The sequence below is a fragment of the Brachionichthys hirsutus genome, chromosome 10 (genome assembly GCF_040956055.1).
Source record: "Brachionichthys hirsutus isolate HB-005 chromosome 10, CSIRO-AGI_Bhir_v1, whole genome shotgun sequence".
NCBI classification, from domain to species: Eukaryota; Metazoa; Chordata; class Actinopteri; order Lophiiformes; family Brachionichthyidae; genus Brachionichthys; species Brachionichthys hirsutus.
The window spans coordinates 1,136,206-1,155,700 of NC_090906.1; the positions used below are offsets into that span (position 1 = coordinate 1,136,206).

Here is a 19,495-nt window from a genome sequence, read left to right on the forward strand (position 1 = left end):
GCCTGAACTTTTTATTCCGAAGTATCTAATGGAATTGAATATGCAGTCACGTATCTGATGACATCAGAGATGTGAAAATACTTTGGTGACAAAGGTTGAGAATTGTGGGTATTGTAGTGTGTCATCATCAGAAACCTCATTAAAGATTCAGATCAAAATAAAATGAAGACAAATGTTTAATTGTCTAGCAGCTTTTTACATTTCATACACTTTCTGGCCAAGCAGCCAATCAGAACGGCTCATCGGTGTGAAGTCGCAGCTTGGTGATTACTAATGCTAGCCTCACAGAGGGATGTACATTTATTCCTCGATGTCATAGAAGTATTCAAGAAAATGAAATGCAACTTTTCAGTTTTCATGAATGTTTATTCATAACATCAAAAATATATTGTTTTACTACAAGTATCAGACTCAACACTATTAAAAATGTCAACAACTCCACAAAGTATAGGGACCAAACAGCAGCACATTTATTCGATAATTACATGATTAAATATAAGTGGGTTTGTTTTTTCCAAATTACAAGTGGTTTATTTAGACGGTGTGTAAAAAATACTTTCAATAATATGTGCTTGTACATCATTTTGTGGATGCTGTGTTGTATTTCACAAGGTGATGAAATATTTTTCTGACGTTTTCAAAAAAATAAACTCAATCCTCTTGAAATTAAATGTTGGTTAAAAACACAAAAGTCAACCAAAGTATTTCACTTTCAGTTATTTATAACAGAGATTTATCTAAACAGTCTGAATCTGAAAATGATTTGACTCCCAGGACAACACCCTGTGGAACACCAAATAAATAATAAATGTTTTTTTTTATGTCTTTAGTTTATAGACTAGATTAAAAAGCAATTTATTATTTTAAAGAAATAAACAACCCAAAGCAATCTGAATTGGTTACCATTATATTTATTGGTGGAAATTTGCTTTGTGTGCAAACAATTACAATGAACAACAAAAAACACACACACACACAAATAGTGACACAAGCAGACAGAGATGCTCCATTCAAATGTTGTCATTTTGTATACGCATCATCACCTGCTCGCTCCAGCAGCTCATGAACTAGTGACTTGAAAACCAGCAACAACTGGACCGTTACTATTCAGGGCTCATCTTTTAGAAATATTGGACGAAAGACCGCCTCGTCATGTCATGTCAATACTGGGTCTGGAAAGTTTCTGGTCTTCACTACAGAACTTTGCATAATTAAATGTTCTCTGCTGATTGTTTTTTATTTATCAGAATGAAAGCACCGATCCAAGAAATGTTTGGCACTTCAATTTTGCTAGATAGGATGTTCCCTCGATTGCACAGGAACAACTGAACCGGTTTCCAGGAAACACGGTGGGTTAAGCAGTCGACACAGACGAGGGCGGGACTGCTCAGCCTTGTTTTAGCGCCAAAGCGTGATGATGACGCCTCGAATCGGCCTCCGAAGTCCGACGTGTGCTGCCGTGATACAACTCTGAAAGCCTCCAAGCTCAAATCTCAGTTACGGTCATTTGCGATCCCGTGGGAAGACTTTCACAAGGAGGGCCTAAAGATAGCTGAGGTGCCCCCCCCCCCCCCCTCTGTGCACCTCCCTGTCAAGGTATGTCCTACTGACAGGAGACCCTGGGGTACACCTAGAGCACACTGGTGGATTTTCTGTCTTGGCAGACTCGGAGAGGCCTTGCGGTGTGTCCCGCGTCTCTGCTGAGACTGCTGCTCCCTTGACCCGGACCCGGCGAAGTAACAGAAGAATGATTGAAAGAATGAGTCGAGCTAGTCTCGATAGAACAAAACAGACTCAGTCAAAAGTGCAGCCTTCAGCTCCGCCCAGACGGTCGGCTGATATTTCGAAGGTTCCGGCTGCAGTCAAAGCGTGTCAGTCCAGCGTGTCCTGGGTGGACGGCATCACAGCGCCGGGTAGTTAGCCGGCGGCGTGTGCAGAGTAAACGGGAGGCAGGGGGTGCCGTACAGAGAGGACACGGCCACTGCTGGTTGAAGCTGCATCACCGACAGGACGGCGGGAGTGGGATTTACCACGGGAGGGGCAAAGCTCACAGGTAAAACACTGCCGTTTGGGGATGCGGGTAAGAACACCTGGACATACTGGCCCGTTTCTGGATCCAGTAGCAGCTTCCTCTGAGCTTGTGGGGGCTTGTCCACATAGAAGCACCGCCCGTTTGTAGGGTCTAGCATTATGTGGCAGGAGGCATCTCTGAGGAGGACGCCAGGTGCAGCATTGCCGCCTGTGATGTCAACAAGAAGGTCACCGCCCACCTGTGCAGAGAAGAGGCCCTGAAGCAGCTGATGTCTCTGCTGCTCCTGTGCTGCAGGTGTGCTTTTGTTTCCGCCGCCCTCCAGGCCGCCGGTGGTCCTGGTCGGATGAGGCGGGCCTTTCTGGTCGGAGGTGCTTCCAGCCGGACTGCTTTGGTTCTCCTCAGGCTCCCTCAGCAGATGGAGGGCGGAAACATTTTGGACGGGCTGCAATCTGGTCTGGATGTAGCTCAGGGCGGGGTGCATGTAGCTGACCTTTCCCATATGGGGGTGCAGGGAAGTGGGGAAGGCCGGCAGGGCGGCGGGAGTGAAATAACAAGAGTGGATGATCTGTTGGGGGGGGCTGGGGACAAACTGGGAGGCCACGCCCTTGATGGAGCTCCGCTCCTGTGCAGCGAGCAGAGGCTGTGTCTCCTTGGATTGTCCAGGTTGGGAGGGAGGACGAGGCGGAGGCGGAGCCTGGATGCACACAGCGGGGGGGAGTGAGGCCTCCTCTTGGCGACGCACACGACCGTCGCTGTCTGATTGGCTGATCTCTGACAGGCCTGACAAAACGTCAGAACAAGCAGCGTCCTCCACTCTGCTCCGGTTTGTGATTGGCTCCCTGCCTCGCTGCCGCTGTGTGAATGGACGGCTGAATCTTTTGCTCCGATTATTGCTGTGCTGTGATTGGCTGAGAGACGCCGCGAGCGCGGCGCTCGGCCCTCCGGAGGAGCTACTGTCAGCGGCAGCCTGAAAGCTTTGATTTGTTTCATCTTGACCTTTGACCTGCTGGTAGGTTGGGGGTGGGCTTTCGTCTTGGCCAATCACCTTGATGCTTTTGGGCTTATTGCTTTCAGGTGTTGCTGTCGGGGCTGCGGGGAACGAAACACCGGAGGAGCTCTTAACTAAACTCCTCATGTCTCTCACTACACGAGCTGGGACCTTGAACGTGCCCCCGGTCTTGCCTCCGTCCCCCTCCCTCACCCGCTGGTCTACAGACTTGCTGAGGCCAGGTAGCGCCGCAGGTTTCTTTTGCACATACGAGGCTTTAGAGCTGTTCTGCTCTGCTTCCATCTTCTTTGACAAAGCATTCTTGATGATGCAGGAGGCCATCTTTGTTTTAGTTTCATCCAAAGAGAAGGACTTCTGCAGCCGTTGCCTGGATGCTCCTCCAACTTGAAACCCTGAGAGCAACACAAAGCCAGTTAAGATGCTTCTACAGCAGGATGAAACCGAATCTTGGCTTGGGGGTGTGGACAGGAAGGAGATTTTTACTGCTAGACAAAACTTGGTTTTGTCCAATAGCTTTTTCATATACATTCCTATCTTTACAAGTGAGGGCGGGGCATTGTGGTGGAAATGGGGTGGGCTCTTTCATGAAGAAACAGATATCAGTACCTTGGCCAGCCCCTGCGATCATGCCTCTGTAGACCCTGCAGCTATCAGATTCACTGCTGGCCACTGAATGTCCGTGGAGGGAGGCGGGCATACTGTGCTGACGCAGCAACAGATCAGGGCGGTGGCTGAAATTCGGACAGATCAGCTCATTGGCTGAAACCTCACTGTTGGACACTCCTCCTTTGGCAGGTTCCTGCTTCACTGTGACCTAGAAAACACATTCAGGTAGACAGACAGGTGGACGTGCCGGTTTGGAGACTTGAACAGGCAGCAGAGAGCGTTCGACCACTTTGAGCAGGTAACATTCATACCTGCGTTCCCTCCGTTTTCTTTCTGTTAGTGATGTTTACGACTTTCTTTTTCAGTTGAATCTGTCGTTTTGGGACCATCTTTGGCCCCTCCCCCTCCTGACCTTTACCCTGCAGGATAACGAGTAGAAATAAAATGACCAAATAATAGTAAATCAGAATTTCAGGGCTGAACCGTCCAAGCTCTGACCTTCTGAAAATACGTATATGCTGCAGTTTCTGTTTGATCGTGATCATGTCTGATATTTTAGTCATTATGATATAAATGATTCTGATTCTGATTCTGATCCGCATGATCAGATGTTTCAGCATTTTACGTGTCATGATGTTTTTTCGAACCCTGGGATCATTGAGGCTCCTCATCAGACAGTTGTTGAGGTTAGAAAGCAACAAAAGACTTACTTAAGTCTTGGTCTTGTTATTGAACATGATAAACCTGATTTAACACATTCTAATATTGTGACTCTTAAATGAAATTAAGGAGTTCAATGATTACAAAGCAGGGAACAGGGCTAGAGGACGACCCAGGAGAGGACACATGGACGTAGTGAGGGGGGACATGAGAGTCGCTGATTATGACGCTCACCAGTGTTTCCATTGTAATGTCGACACACTCGAAGCTGCTCTCTGCATCAGACTCGTCATCATCTGACGGGTGGATGACTGAGGGAGAGAAGTGGAGGTAAAGATCCTCCTCCGACCAGTCACTGATACTTCCCTCTTCCTCCTCTTCTTCCTCTGAGCGATTGGTGGAGGAGACGTCCAGGTAATTTGTCTCAGACCTGCCTCTGCAGGCGGGTTTAGGTTTCTTTTCACTGGGAACAGGGATTTGTGTCTCTGGATTATGTTTAGGAAGCACGTCGACTTCTGGACAACGGTGAGCACTGAGGAAGGCCTTCCTCCTCTTTCCTACTCCTCCTCCTCGAGCCTGTCCAGTGCTCATAGTATCTAGCTTGATCTGTTCCAGATTCCAGCAGCTTGCCTCTTGGGGTCTCTGGAAAAAGAGTAATGGATGAAACGTGAAAGCGCGCATTGCTATTAGATGTTCAATCTTAAGTTTGTGTTTAGATTCATTTGTTTCAAGATGATCTCAAGATTATACATATATTTACAGCTGAGAATAGACCTGTATGCAGATGATACTTTTGTTTACATCTGGGAATACACCTGTATGCAGATGATACATATATTCTCAGCTGAGAATACACCTGTATGCAGATGATACTTTTGTCTTTCTGGCAGTGCAGGAACATGCATCATGGTGCATTGCAGAATGCAGAAATAGGTTTGACAAAAAAAATTGAACGTCTCACATTTGCACAAATAATCATAGTGATCATCATCATCCCTTACACTGGAATATACAGTATTTCATCCTTATATTCCCTAAATCCTTGTCTATATGCTGTATTGGATATATTTATAAACTGTATACGCTCTGCTCTTTTGCTCCTTGGTATTATATTAGATTTCTACCCCAGTGATGATTGACCCATGACACTGCTGAAATATTAATCAGACTTTGTTATGATGATGGACTTGCTCTCTCTCTCTTTTTTTAAATTCAAAGTAGCCTACAGAACAGTTGTGGCTGACTACAAGTACAATGAACGCAGCTGGTTTGAATGTCAATGATTGATTGGATCTATAATTAACATTTGATATTAACTCAAGTGAAACGCATGCAAGGCATCCTTTGGCCTCAGCTCACCGCCTCACCATCTGCGTTGGTAATTTGTCATCGAAATGTTAGCGTGTGTGGCTCCGAGCACATTTACATGAATTCATGTCGTGGTGAATCTCAAACTTCCCACCGTACACATTTCATGCAACTTTTTGTGTACACACACACACACAATGTTATGAAACCCTATGAACCTGGTTTGCTCCCACAGGCCATCTTTCTGTTGCAGTCATGAGCAACAAGACGTGCACTCAACACACACATGCATGTTGTCACCCAATGTCACTGGCTTTATAAGTCCTGCTGATCGGATGCAGCATCTTTGACCTGACATTAATGTGGACTTTAGTTGCGTTACATACATATATTGTTCATGAGCATAAAAGCGTGTTTACACACTGTTGTCTTATTGTTCACATACTCGTTGGCATAAACGGTTCAGCTACTCCTGAGCTTGCCTTTGCTGTATTACTGCAGTCGTCCTCCACGCGATTCCGATTCTTACCTCTGGCGAATATCAAGATGCTCCTGGTTCTGGCTCCTGGTTAAAGACGAGGTTGGCAGTCAGAGTCCAGGATTGATGCTGCATAGTCCATTTTCTGGGCCTGCCAGAGGATTTGGTCGATCGCGGAGACAGACCTCCGTATGTCACTCTGTTTGTTTTAGTTTAAACCTGTTGCGACACCGACTTGATGTTGGGGGCGATCAACACCCGCTGTCCTGCAGGAGAGAGAGGGAGGTTGAGTGCTTGTGACAGACTGCAGGCTTAGACAGAGAGAGGACCGTTAGGAACCATGGAGATAAACAGACAGAGCCAGTATCAGACTGCAGCTTTCTATTTTAGGAGGTGATTGACAGACAAGCCTGCAGCTCAATTCCCCTCTCCACCTGACCTCCGTGTGTGCGTGTGTGTGTGCGTGTGTGTGTGCGTGTTAAGCAGAAACCTCGAGGGATGAAAAATGAAGCCAATGCCAAAGTGTCACAATCCTCATCGAGTTTCACGTTAAAATGCCCTGCACGAAACAAGAAATGTGTGTTTCCATTTGCAGATACTCCTCCCTCACGGCGCCTGCACGGGGAGGTGCTTTGTGTTCTATTATGGCTAAACGTGATGCAAACTCGAGCATTGAGTCACCTTTTTGTCGGCAGCCTGTCCACATTCTGCCCTCTTTCCCGTTTTCACTGCTACTTGCAGGAGTAAAACCAAATGCATGAACTCAACTTGAAGTATTGGGCAGCACGGTGGCGCAGTGGTAAGCGCTGTTGCCTCACAGCAAGACAAAAACAGGTTTGCAGAAACCATGTCGCCACAAAGCCACGAAGCTTTCCATGCTCCAATAGATGAGTCTGTTTTTAATCAGGGCTTTTGGGTTTTTGCCAAAACAGCCGAACTGACTTCTTACAAAATATATTTTTAAGATGTGGTGTTTAGTTTTTCATTAAAAATGTATAAAATGTCATAAAAATAAAGTTTTTTTCTTCTTAACTGGGGCACAGCACTCAATGAGTTAACGTCTTCGCGTGATCATTTTGAGGCAGGCTGCAGTTACACTCCAGGACACTAGGCGGCGGTGCGGACCTGCTGCGTTCGTTTGTGATTTGACAACATTAATAATAATAATAATACAGGAAGTAGAGGCCTGGCGGACCGGCCCCTCTTTGCTCGTCTGTGCCTCGTTTTCATTTCGAAAGTTCGGAGGTAAAGAAACGTCTTTCTTTTTTTTATTTTTAAATAACAAACTGCGTTGTTGTGGTAAGTTGTTATGTGTAACGCCGCTGCGTTAAATCAGATCTCAGATCGGTTGTGTTCAGGTTTCCGCTTCAGTTTTGGTTTTTCCGGTTGTCGGTAAATTAACGACGGGAGTCATTCCGCTCCCGTTTGTTTCTCACGATTTCGCGTTTCTTCTGCGTCATTTGTTTTGCCTGCATGCTAAGCTAACCTGTCAGAGTCATCGCGACAGCTGCTTTACGGCAAACAATACTACAAAACGGAAGCGGAAGCCGTCGGATAGAAATTGCGCATCCAAAAGTCACACACGGGAGAGCCTGTTGACTGACACCGATCGATAGTTCGGATCGGGCCGGGGAGGAGGAGCGATGCGCCGCGCGGGCGCTGAATTAAGGATTATCTTCGACCCGGGGCGCGCGCAGCTCGTCCAGGTAAGCGCGCGCTCAAGACGCTGTCGGAAGCGGAGTCACTTCGGAATTAAAGTAACAAACAAATACAGATATTCCCGATCGATTCCCGTCAAATCCAGAATTGTTTCGTTTCAACCAAAAATCTTTTTCTGCGTGTTTACTTCGCCTCCACGTGTAAAACAGCTGCTGACGACGACACGCCCTCTTTAGAGCTCATAGACTCGGTCGCTGTTTGGGGGGCGGGGCCGGAAGTCAGCCATGCTGATGCTGTTCGTTGACCCCAGCAGGACTCGATGGCGCCCTCTCCCAGCGTCCTGGTTACCGGGGCGACGGGTCTTCTGGGCCGAGCCGTGTACAGAGAGTTTCAGAAGAGCGGCTGGTCCGTCATCGGGACTGGATACAGGAGAACCAGGCCACACCTCCTGCGCTGTGACATCACGGACGAGGAGGCTGTCAGAGGACTGCTGCAGGAGTACAAGGTACTGCGTTTTGTACTGCGTGCTGTACTGCCTCCTGTACTGCGTCCTGTACTGCGTCCTGTACTGCGTTCTGTACTGCCTCCTGTACTGCGTTCTGTACTGCCTCCTGTACTGCATCCTGTACTGCGTCCTGTACTGCGTCCTGTACTGCGTTCTGTACTGCGTCCTGTACTGCGTCCTGTACTGCGTCCTGTACTGCGTTCTGTACTGCCTCCTGTACTGCGTTCTGTACTGCCTCCTGTACTGCGTTCTGTACTGCCTCCTGTACTGCGTCCTGTACTGCGTCCTGTACTGCGTCCTGTACTGCCTCCTGTACTGCGTCCTGTACTGCGTCCTGTACTGCGTCCTGTACTGCGTCCTGTACTGCCTCCTGTACTGCGTCCTGTACTGCGTCCTGTACTGCGTCCTGTACTGCACCAGACTGTTTAATAACGCATCTAGTTTCTGCTTGGTTTTACCTGTTCTCCTGCAGGTAAGGATTTAGGGGCGGGGCTCTACAAACACGTTTCAACCTTGTTTTTGCCTGCTCCTGCTGTGATGGCGCGCTGTCGCCACCAGGCGGACAGCGGGAACACCTCCAGCTCCATGCAGTCTTTGATGTGGCACGCCTTCAAACAAACACACGGCGCTCTGGGGGGGCGTGGCGTGGGGGGCGGGGCCTCACTGAACTTCTCTCTGCTCCAGCCCGAGGTGATCGTCCACTGCGCTGCAGAGAGACGTCCGGATGTCGTGGAGCGGCACACCGAGGCGGCGGTGACCCTCAACGTTCACGCCACGAGCACGCTGGCCAAGGAGGCCGGTCGGTCGCCGGCGGATGTTTAACCCCGTGTTGTCGTTGTTGTTGTCGTTGTCGTTGCTGTTGTCGTTGCTGCCGCTGACCTTCGTCCCGCTGCAGCTGCCTGCCGAGCGCTCCTCCTCTACATCAGCACGGACTACGTGTTCGACGGGAGGAATCCTCCGTACGGGGAAGACGACGGTCCAAACCCGCTCAACGTTTACGGACGCAGCAAACTGGAGGGCGAGCGGGAGGCGCTCAGACACTGTCCAGGTATCTGTCTGTCCTCCTGTCTGTCCACCTGTCTGTCCACCTGTCCCTGCCGGGTCTGTCTCTGGCACTGAGGCGTCGGGGCTCGCCTGGTCGCAGGTGCGCTGGTGCTGCGGGTGCCGGTGCTGTTCGGGGAGGTGGAGTCGGTGTCGGAGAGCGCCGTGACGACCCTCTGGCTGAAGGTGCAGGGGGCGGCGGAGTGCTGCACGCTGGACCACTGCCAGCAGAGGTTTCCCACCGACACCAGGGACGTCGCTGCCGTCTGCAGGAAGCTGGCGGAGAGAGCGAGACAGGTACGCCGTCGCCCGTCTGCCTGATGGAGACCTGTGTGCGCCTGTCTCACCCCCCCCCCCCCTCCACCCCCAGGACCCGACCGTCAGAGGAGTCTTTCACTTCTCGGCCAAAGAGCAGATGACCAAATACGAGATGGCCGTTGCAATCGCTCAGGCGTTCCAGCTGCCGTCCAATCACCTCATTCCTGTACGTACGAGCCGGCCCCGCCCCTTCCTGTCCCGCCTGCGGCTTCAGTCCTTTCTCCGGTTCTCTGCAGCTGACGGAGCAGGTGGCGGCGGCGGCGGCTCTGCGTCCGGCCAACAGTCGGCTGAACTGTTCTCGCCTGGAGCTGCTGAACCTGAGCGTCGAGCCGCGACCTTTCACCTCGGCCGTCACCGACTGTCTGTGGCCGTTCACGCCAGACAAGCGCTGGAGACAGACGGTCTTCCACTGACGGACGGACAGAGTTCTGTTTCCTACTGTTCTGTCTTAGTATTCAGTTATTACAGGATTATTACGCGTTAATTAAAGGTTATTAATGGAGCATGATCCATATCCTCGTCCTTGAGCTATCGGCTAAACGTTCATTTCCTCCTCAGAGTTGAGTCACAGCGATTCTAATCTGCGTGCAATAAAAATGTGTGAAATGAAATTGATTCGCTGAGTCAGCAGGTTCTAATCGGTGATGCAGTAAATGTGAGGTTCTCCGGGGTTCTCTCGGTTCTCTCGCTCCTGCTGTGAACCTGGAATAAAGACGTTTGTTGCGTTTCAGTATTCAGTTTGACGAAGTCTTTAATGAGAATGAAACGGTGGCTTCGGTCGGACGGTCGTCGGGGGTGTGTGATGGAAACCAGATCGGCAGTCAACGGAATCAGTGGAAGGGGGGTCAAAGGTCAGACTGAGCCCAGCAGCGTGGAGAGCAGGATCGGACGCCGCCCACGGCCTCAGGCGTGTGGATCCGCCCGCCGCAGAGCAAGGAGGCGACTCGTCAGAATAAGGTGCCGTTTATTTATTCATTCCATCATTCACATCGTGGTACGCCCCCCCCCCCCCCCCCCGAACTGGAGTACTTTATTGTGTAATACTGACCTCAGCCTCTTCTCCAAGGCCCTCTGCTGCCAACACGCTGACCTCCATCTCCATCAACAGCTCTGTTTCAGAGGGGGTTATTCTAGATTTACCCCCCCCCCCCATTGTCCTTTCATACGAGGGACAGAGGCTTGGGACGCAGACAAACGCTCGTCTCGCTCTTCATACACGTCGAATGTACAAATTAAGTGTTCGATTCCGTTCGCCGTGACGACGGCACCGCTCAGCGAGGGTCCGAGCTCCGGCTGCTCCGGGTTCGATGCGGATCACAACCGGCTGAGAACCCCTGAAGCCCGGCGTTCCTCATCACTTCCTGTGACACCCCGTTCAAAGGGAACCGCCCACCCGGTGAAGACCGACCTGCAAACATGGCGTTGTGTTTTTCTTTGTACGGCTTTAAGGCAGGAAGTTCCACTCGTTTTGTTTTTAAATAGGCAGGCCTCCGTTTAGATCCGGATCTTCTTTTTTCTTTCTTTTTCTTTCTTTTTTTTTAAATAAAAGTATCCTGGTGTCCGTCGGGCCCGACCCACTGAGAGCGTGCTGTGCTATGCCATGTAGATGAAGGTGTTTATATCGGTCTCGTCCCGCTTGATGTACTTGTGATCGATCAGCCACTCGATCTGCTCCTTGATCATCTTCTTCTGTGGTAAAAACATGTTCTTTAGGATCTCAACCAGCTCCGTCTGCAGCTGGGCGTTGTTGATGCGCTTCCTCATCTTCATGATCTGGATTATGGCCTCCTGGAGACGACGGCGTGGAAGAAACAGAGGGCGCATTGATTATCTCTGCAATGCATGATGGGAAATGGAAGGAGCAGCTGTCTGTTCCCGGTGGGCGGCGTGACAGAGGGACCCGGGGCCTGCGAGCCGACCTCCGTACCTGTGTTCTGAGTATCCGGAGCTGGACGATGCCCTCGTTCTCCTCCTCCCTCATTCGCTCCGTGGTAAGCTGCAGCCGACCAATCAGGTTGATCTTCCCCCTTTTCTGAACTTTGGAGTTTTTTCTGTAAAGTTGAATTAGAAACCAAAAACATCAAAGTTCAGTTCATTTTTGTTTCCCCACTGCCCTCGTGCTAAGCTAAGCTAATCAATCCTCTCTTCCGTCGTCATCATCGCTGTGCTGGTTTTCCCTTACATGAGAGAAAAGTCCTGGTTGACGTAGAATAGCGTTCCCTCTGCGAAGTCTTTCGGTGAAGACACCACCGGGTCGTACGACAGCACCTGCCGCTTGAGTTTGGGAAACGCTACCAGAGACTGGGAGACGATGGTGAAGAAAGAAGCAGCGAGAAGGATCCGGTTAATAAAGCGGATCAAGGCCAACCTACAGAAGTGTTAAACTTCATGCTAACAGTGTTAAACTCAATGCTAACAACGGTAAACCCAATGCTAACAGCAGTAAACTCAATGCTAACATCATAGCAGTAAACTCCATGCTAACAATGTTAAACTCCATGCTAATAGGATAGCAGTAAACTCAATGCTAACAGCAGTAAACTCAATGCCAGCAGCAGTAAACTCAATGCTAGCATCATAGCAGTAAACTCAATGCTAACAGTATTGCAGGGAGCAAACGACAGGCCTGCTCATCTGCGCTACAAACATGTCGAGCTACAACACGCCACCCTCGGCTCCATTTACCCAGAGAGTGCGCCGCAGCTCTGCATCCGGCAGCTCGGTGGCTAGCTTCAGGTTCTCGAAGCTGATTCGCTCCCGGGGCCGCTGGTTCCAGGCGAACAGCACGGCCAGCTGGAAGGTGGTCACCTCCAGGTCGTACTGGCCCACCTCGTTCTTGAAGGTTATCTGGAGAATTCATTCCACAACCAACGCCGTTTAGAAACAACTCCCAGCGAGAGCGGGTCGCTTCGTCCGCGGCGCCGCCGCCACTCACAATGCCGTTGGACATGAGGTGATGCCAGTGAAGCTTCCGGCCGCTGTGGTTCTTCTTGTAGAAGTCTTCCACCTCCGGGATCAGGTCCTCCAGCTCCGTCGGCAGGGACACGAAAACCTTCTCGCTGCTCCGCGACCACGCGCCGGCGTTCAGGATCTTTATGTTGACCGAGTCGGCTGGGAAGGAAACGGCATTTCGGTCACGATGTCCCGAGCTGCACGGACGCCGTTTCCTGCTTTCAGGACGCTCACCTGGTAGCGCTAGCTTATTGTGTTTGTGCATTTCTTTAAACGACTGGTTGAGGTCCTCGGACACTTTGATGTCCTGAAACATCCTGGCGAGTTTGTTGACGTAGTCGGCCGGCATTCCTACTTCCTGAAGATGACATCACAGACAGCCGGCTTGACGGGCCAATCAGATTGGAGAGACATCAGAAGCGAGCAGGTAACCGCCGGGAGCTCACCCTGAGCCACTCCACCATGTTTTCCTCGATCTCGCTGTCGGCCGAGATGTCCAGGATGAGTCGCCGGGTCAGGTGGGCTTTGTGGTATCGCATGAACACGTCTTTGTTCTGGACGTACTTCAGGACTAACAGCTGCGGACGGCAGATGTGGGACGCGAGTCGGACGCATTGATCGCCGTTCAATAGCATCTTTGTGAGTGCCGGGCGTTAGCCAGAGGCTAGCAGCGCCTATGCTAACCGTTGAAACGTACCACTTCCTTCAGTTTGGCCTCGATCTCCTCCGAGGTGAGCTTCTTGCTCAGCGGCGTCTTCCTCAGCAGCATGTCGCAGTAGTTGGCGAGCAGCTCCGGGCACTTGGACTCTGGTTGGGTCTTCAGGCCGACCCTGAAACCGCAGGAGAGGGAAGCGAGCGCGGTCAGACAGCACGCCACGAAAGGCCGCGTGCGAATCCCGCGCCGGCGCCGTCGCTCACCCTTTCTGCTTCAGTGGAAGTTCTAATTTAAATATCGTGGCGTCATTCACGACCGCTTTATACGCCTGCAAACAGAAAGGGGGCGGCGGTGAGTTCACAGCGGCGCGGCGACGAAAGCGCGTTTCGCAGGAGTGGCGTTGGACACACTTTGTCTCTGGCGGTCAGGAAGCGCGGGTCGTCCTGAAACGCCTCCTTCACCAGCCGGCTGAAGCGGTTAAAAAGCGTCAGCAGCTGCTCCACGTATTTCTCAGAGTCCTGCAGCAACCGAGAGACGACGTCACACGTCAGCGGGGTCGGCGGCGGCCTCGGCCGACCTCGGCCGACCCCGAGCGACCCCCGGGGTGACTCACGGAGGTGATGGTCTCCGCCGAGGCCACCATGTCGGCCAGGCCCGCGCTCATGATGTGCTCCTCCAGGTCCTTCAGCATGGGCTCGATGCCGCTGGGCACTTTGTCCATGAGAGAGAACATCAGGTGCAGCTCTGGGACACGGGCGAGAGACGGGGCGTCACCAGACAGACCAGAGAGAGAGAGAGAGAAAACAGGCGGGAAGAAAAGCAACGATTCGCCGCCGGCGTTCTAATGAAACATTTTATCTGGATGATGGCGCCTGCAGCTCAGGATGCTTCTTATTCTCAGGTGATCCTCAGACGGGGGTCGGGGGTCAGGGGTCAGGGGGCCTTCGGTAGGACCGGTCCTGCCGTACTCACTCTCAGTCTCGTTTCGTTTGATCATGCCGGGACACTCGGCTAAGATGGTCTCCTTGAAGGACGTGACCAAGGCGTTGACGCAGCACTCCATCAGCTGGGAGGTTGGACAGACAAGAGACGTGAGCGGGACGTGCTGCCATGAGGACGGACGGACGGACACAGTCGTCCTGCGCGAGACTCACGGCCTGCACGGAGTTACAGTCCCGCCTCGTCTCCAGGTACCGCAGCGCTCGCTTCTCCTCTTCCCTCAGCTTTGAGTCCGCCTGGCGACGAAGACGGCGAGACGCTCATTCATCGCGTGCGGCCGCGGGATTAGCATTAGCGTTAGCGTTAGCGTTAGCCGCTAGCGCGAGGCCTGACCGCCCCACTCACGTATTTCATGTAGTTCTGGACACCGTTCTGCTGCAGGTAGGCGGGGGCCTGCGTCCGGTAGAACCTCTCCGTGGAGTCCATGTACGCCTTCTCAAAGTTGTCCCGGTAGATCTGCAGCTTGTCGTCCGGGTTGGAACACAGATTCACTGTCGGGGACAGAAACAGACGTCTCCGTCTCCGTCCCCTTAGAAGAGAGACGGAGACGGAGACCCAGGACCGGGAAGGACACGCGTTCGTCTCACCGTAGGACTCTCGCACGCCGATGACCAGCTGCGAGTCGAAGGCGTCCCCCAGGCGCTCGGCGTGGACCAGCTTCATGGCGCTGTCCTGCAGCCGGTTTTTAATGTTGGAGAAGATGGACTCGTTCCACGTGTCCAACATCAGCTGCAGCGAGACGGAGACGGGCAATCAGGACTTACCGTCGCCGGCTCCGCCTCCTCCTCCTCCTCCTCCTCCTCACCTTGCGGACGATGCTGTCCTCCACGTTGGACTTCTTGGTGCTGCCCTGCTTGCCCATCAGGGTGATCTCCAGCTGGCAGAACGGTTTGGGCAGGATGTCGCACTGCGTGAAGAACTTCCTCCACTCCACGATGTAGGCCTTGAGCAGCGCCGTGTCGTCCTGGTGGCTCAGCACCCGCTGAGGGAGGCGGGACAGACGCGCCGGGTGAGCGAGCCGCACAGTCTCACCGGGGACAGACCGCCCGTCCCCGTCCCCCGTCTTACCGCCTGTGCTTGCTTGATGAAGTCTAGGATGTCCTCCTTGAGGGCCTGGTGGATCTTCGCCGGGCCTTTGTCGTCCCACAGGCACACGGCGTGGACGTCTCTGTGGGAGCAGCGGAGAGGACGCGTCGTCTCTTAGAGGCGTGTCCGTTGAACCGGCGAGCCGGCGCGTTGCGAGGAGGACTTACGAGAACAGGTCGAACCACTGCTGCTTGGTGACGGACTCCTGCCGGAGCAGCTTCAGCACGATGGGACGCATCAGGTCCCATTTGTCCTCGAACTGGAGGGAGCCTTTGTTCTGAAAGGGAGAGGAGAGCGGCTGAAGAGCGGCTGAAGGGCGGCTGAAGGGCGGCTGAAGAGCGGCTGAAGAGCGGCTGAAGAGCGGCTGAAGGGCGGCTGAAGAGCGGCTGAAGAGCGGCTGAAGGGCGGCTGAAGAGCGGCTGAAGGGCGGCTGAAGAGCGGCTGAAGAGCGGCTGAAGAGCGGCTGAAGAGCGGCTGAAGAGCGGCTGAAGAGCGGCTGAAGAGCGGCGCCCGACTGCGGACGGGTGGCGAGCGCCATGCGGCGCGGCGGCACGCCTCATTTCAAACCGCAGAAGCACAAAGAAACGAGAGAACCAAAAGGTTCTGCGTCGAACTGCCAGATTCAACTAAATCCTTCGGGCAGCGATTTGGCCGTTCATAAATCAAACAACAACAACAAAGCCCGGAATGCGTCTCTAAAGGACCAGGAAGAAGCTCCGCCCCAACGATGTGTCGTTGTTGCTCTGATGGAGCGCTAGCTAACGCCTAGCGCTGCTCGTGAGGAATCTCAGCCTCATCCTCCCGAACCATCCTGTAACATTCCCGGGATCACCTTCCTCAAATCCCGGCAGACATTTCCTACGGGATTGAGTCCGGCGACATCGACGCCCCCCCCGAATGATCCCAAGACTTATTCTGGAATCTACACGGGTACCGTCATGTTTCCGTGTAACGGGGGCCCCGGTAATGTTTCTGTGTAACGGGGGCCCCGGTAGCGGTAATGTTGCTTCTGTGTAACGGGGGCCCCGGTACCGGTAATGCTTCCGTGTAACGGGGGCCCCGGTAGCGGTAATGTCGCTTCCACGTAACGGGGACCCCGGTACCGGTAATGCCTCCACGTAACGGGGCCCCGCTACCGGTAATGCTTCCGTGCAACGGGGCCCCGGTAGCGGTAATGTTGCTTCCACGTAACGGGGACCCCGGTACCGGTAATGCTTCCGTGCAACGGGGGCCCGGTACCGGTAATGCCTCCGTGTAACGGGGCCCCGGTACCGGTAATGCTTCCGTGCAACGGGGGCCCGGTACCGGTAATAAGCTTCCACGTAACGGGGGCCCCGGTACCGGTAATGTCTCCAAGCTGAGCCGGTCTCGGTGTCTCCCGGCGGGATCAGCTGTTTTGTGCTTCCTCTCTGCACCAGCACTAACGAGCTAGCCCGGCTAGCAGCAGCTCCGGCGGCGGGGCAGCCTTCAGCGGGTATTCTAAGGGGCCGGTCCCGCCTGCGGATTCCTGAGTGACAGATGATGAGATTTGAGGCTGGCGCCGCCGCAGATAGATTAAATGTCCCGGTGCCGTCCCGGTGCCATCCCGGTACCGTCACGCGTCTCTCCGCTCCTCCGTCTCTCCGCAGCAGCACCCCTCTCTCCTCATTTATCCGTGCTTTACCTTCTCTGTTTAGCCAGCAAAATGATCTGTGAGTGGCTAATGCTAGCCAGGTGAAACTTAACCGCTAGCAGCTAAAGGCAGCGCTGCCGCCCGTGCTGCGTGCGGACGCGGTGCGGACGCGGTGCGGCCGCGGCGGGGACGCGGCGCGGTTTGCTAAGGCAGCGGCGAGCGCTGCCATCGCGCTGCGGAGCGTGACGAGCCGCGTCGCGGCCGTTAAACACACACAAATGCGTTGAAGCAGCTACCTACCTTTAGCAAATTAGACGTCGCCATGTTCCCTTAACTTATGCCCTCGTGAAGTCTCGCGCGAACTGCACGGGGACTCGGGATTACCGTGTCGCGTCACAGACTCCATATAAAACGTGTGTTTTGTTTTTATTCGCGCTGTTACGTCATTCAAGCAAATAAAAGCAGAACGCTGATACTTTAACCTTTGAGCAGAATAAATATAATAGTGGCTCCATCGCTGACATGACTTTATAGGACACGAATACATGAATAGGTATTATTATTTTATTATTATCATTTACCACATGATTTTATTTCCTGTTTTGAAATGATCTTCAGTCCACACTCAGCATTTGCATCGTGAATAAGGGGGGGGGGGGGGGGGGGATTGAATTGAATGAACTAAAATGAGTGTGTGTCCGTGCGCGTGCAATTAATAATCAAATTATAAATTACTTTTAACTCCTTTGATGGCGCGAGGTGAGACGGCAAGCGTTCCATTTCTCTGATTTTACGTATAATATTTTATTTTTCGTATATTAGCCTAATCGAATATTATTTTCAGTATTGGACTATCGCTGGACGTTTTAAAAATTATATTTTTGTATTTTACTTGAATAATTGATCAGACCATTCCCTCCGCTGAACGTCACTGTCAGCGCCTCTTGACAAGTCAGACAAGTTTGTTTGCACGGTGCGCGGAATGACGTCTTTCCGGAGCCAATCAGAGTGCAGAAGGCGGGTCCTAGATAACCCGGGTTAGGTTGAGGTACGGTGGGAAGTCCGCACGCGGGAGTGTGATTGATCGTGTGCGACGGGAGAATGAATGACAGCCGAAGAGTTTCCCGACAGGCTGCCATGACCGGAGAAGGAAACGTACGCGCACGAGATCTTTGAAACGTACGCGCGCGAGATCTTTGAAACGTACGTGCACGAGATGTTTTTGATAAAATCTGAAGTCGCGTTACGTTTTTATTTCGCTGCGCGCGCAGAACGTGAACCAAACTGCGTTGGGAAAAGTGTCCGTTTAACGTAAATCCTGTCGTTTCCTGTCTTTCATACGCGCTGATCCAGAATCGATGACACGTTTTTAATCGTTGGCGGCGACGCCAGTTCGGCCTACGTCATACATCTGAGGCGTGGCTTATTTTTCAACCCTCTCCAAACCTTCTCCACCGGTCAGTGTGAAGGCGCCAGCGTGTTGGATGTGAATCTTTACTCAAAACTTCTTAACCAGGTGGAGTGAAATGATGTCGGTGACGTGTGACCGATGAAGTCGGTTTGGGGTCCCTTTGGGGTCCCTTTGGGGTTCCTTTGGGGTTCGTTTGGGGTCCGTTTGGGGTTCCTTTGGGGTCCGTTTGGGGTCCCTTTGGGGTTCCTTTGGGGTCCGTTTGGGGGTAGGTTTGAGGTCGGTTTGGGGTTCCTTTGGGGTTCCTTTGGGGTCCGTTTGGGGTCCCTTTGGGGTTCCTTTGGGGTCACCTTTCGCCTCATCGCTGTGAGCTCGAGTCCCTTTTGCGTGGACGGCCTCATGAGGGCATTGAGCCTCGTCTGTCGGGCTTTTAACTCTTTTCATTTCATTCCAGGATTTTCATCCGTGATCACTTTCGTGTCTCCAGCTTTAGCTCTCATGGATGTGGCGGGACATGAGGAGGAGGAGGAGGAAGAGGAAGAGGAGAGGCTGCGTCGGAAGTGCACGGTGTGCTGCGGGCTGCGGAGCTCCAACCTGAGGGCTTTCATCACATGGTGGGCGCCGGCGGACCTGAATCGTGTGTGTGTGTGTGTGTGTGTGTGTGTGTGTGTGCGTGCGTGTGTCTCCACATTCACCACAGACCGTTGATTTTCACAGAGCCGTTATTGCTGTCCTTGATAACACCTGCCTGAGAACGTCCGGGAACACGGCAGGCATGATGTAATGGGGGGGTGGAGTCAACCGCCTGGAACCGCCCACCTGTGCAGCTCACCCATTGTACACGGAGAACAAATATTTTCTTAACTGCAGTCGAACAACACAAATGTTGAGATGGAAATGGATCGTCGCCGCCTGCAGCTGAAGGAAGGAAATGCGATCGGTGTGTTTTAACCGCGGCGCCGTTGGAGCAGCGGCGCCCTCTGGGATAAAAGTGCAAACCGTCACGGGGTTCTAATCCCATATATGGGCTTTGAAGGTTGCATTCCACGGTCATTTCCCTTCAGTGAGACGATCCGGAAACGTTTACGGATCATGAATGTCTGTGATTAAAGGCCGAAGCGGCTTCAGCCGAGCCAAACGATCAGCAATACGCTGAAGGCCTGACCT

At 52.5% G+C, this 19,495-nt stretch overlaps 2 protein-coding genes across 5 annotated transcripts; one reads left to right on the top strand and one right to left on the bottom strand.

Moving 5' to 3' along the window:
* Window positions 1–7,265: 7,265 nt before the first annotated feature.
* Window positions 7,266–10,604, top strand: mat2b (methionine adenosyltransferase 2 non-catalytic beta subunit methionine). Of its 4 annotated transcripts, none has more exons than XM_068744764.1 (7): window positions 7,266–7,338; window positions 8,066–8,257; window positions 8,942–9,056; window positions 9,153–9,305; window positions 9,402–9,595; window positions 9,669–9,782; window positions 9,853–10,604. In XM_068744764.1, exons 2-7 carry the CDS (start codon window positions 8,072–8,074, stop codon window positions 10,027–10,029), a joined length of 939 nt encoding a protein of 312 aa, XP_068600865.1. In that variant the 5' UTR covers window positions 7,266–7,338; window positions 8,066–8,071; the 3' UTR covers window positions 10,030–10,604. The 4 variants fall into 4 exon arrangements, with proteins under 4 accessions (XP_068600865.1, XP_068600867.1, XP_068600868.1 ...); XM_068744766.1 differs by having other exon boundaries at window positions 7,279–7,392; XM_068744767.1 differs by having other exon boundaries at window positions 7,281–7,338; window positions 8,063–8,257.
* Window positions 10,605–10,647: 43 nt separating this feature from the next.
* cul5b (cullin 5b) lies at window positions 10,648–17,244 on the bottom strand. Its single transcript, XM_068744136.1, has 19 exons — window positions 17,221–17,244; window positions 15,476–15,585; window positions 15,291–15,390; window positions 15,028–15,204; window positions 14,810–14,951; window positions 14,568–14,713; window positions 14,378–14,458; window positions 14,196–14,289; window positions 13,837–13,967; window positions 13,634–13,741; window positions 13,487–13,551; window positions 13,266–13,398; window positions 13,015–13,146; window positions 12,803–12,926; window positions 12,552–12,727; window positions 12,302–12,463; window positions 11,799–11,917; window positions 11,544–11,667; window positions 10,648–11,404 (listed from the first exon to the last, which is right to left on the bottom strand). Exons 1-19 carry the CDS (start codon window positions 17,242–17,244, stop codon window positions 11,210–11,212), a joined length of 2,343 nt encoding a protein of 780 aa, XP_068600237.1. The 3' UTR covers window positions 10,648–11,209.
* Between the last annotated feature and the right edge of the window lie 2,251 nt (window positions 17,245–19,495).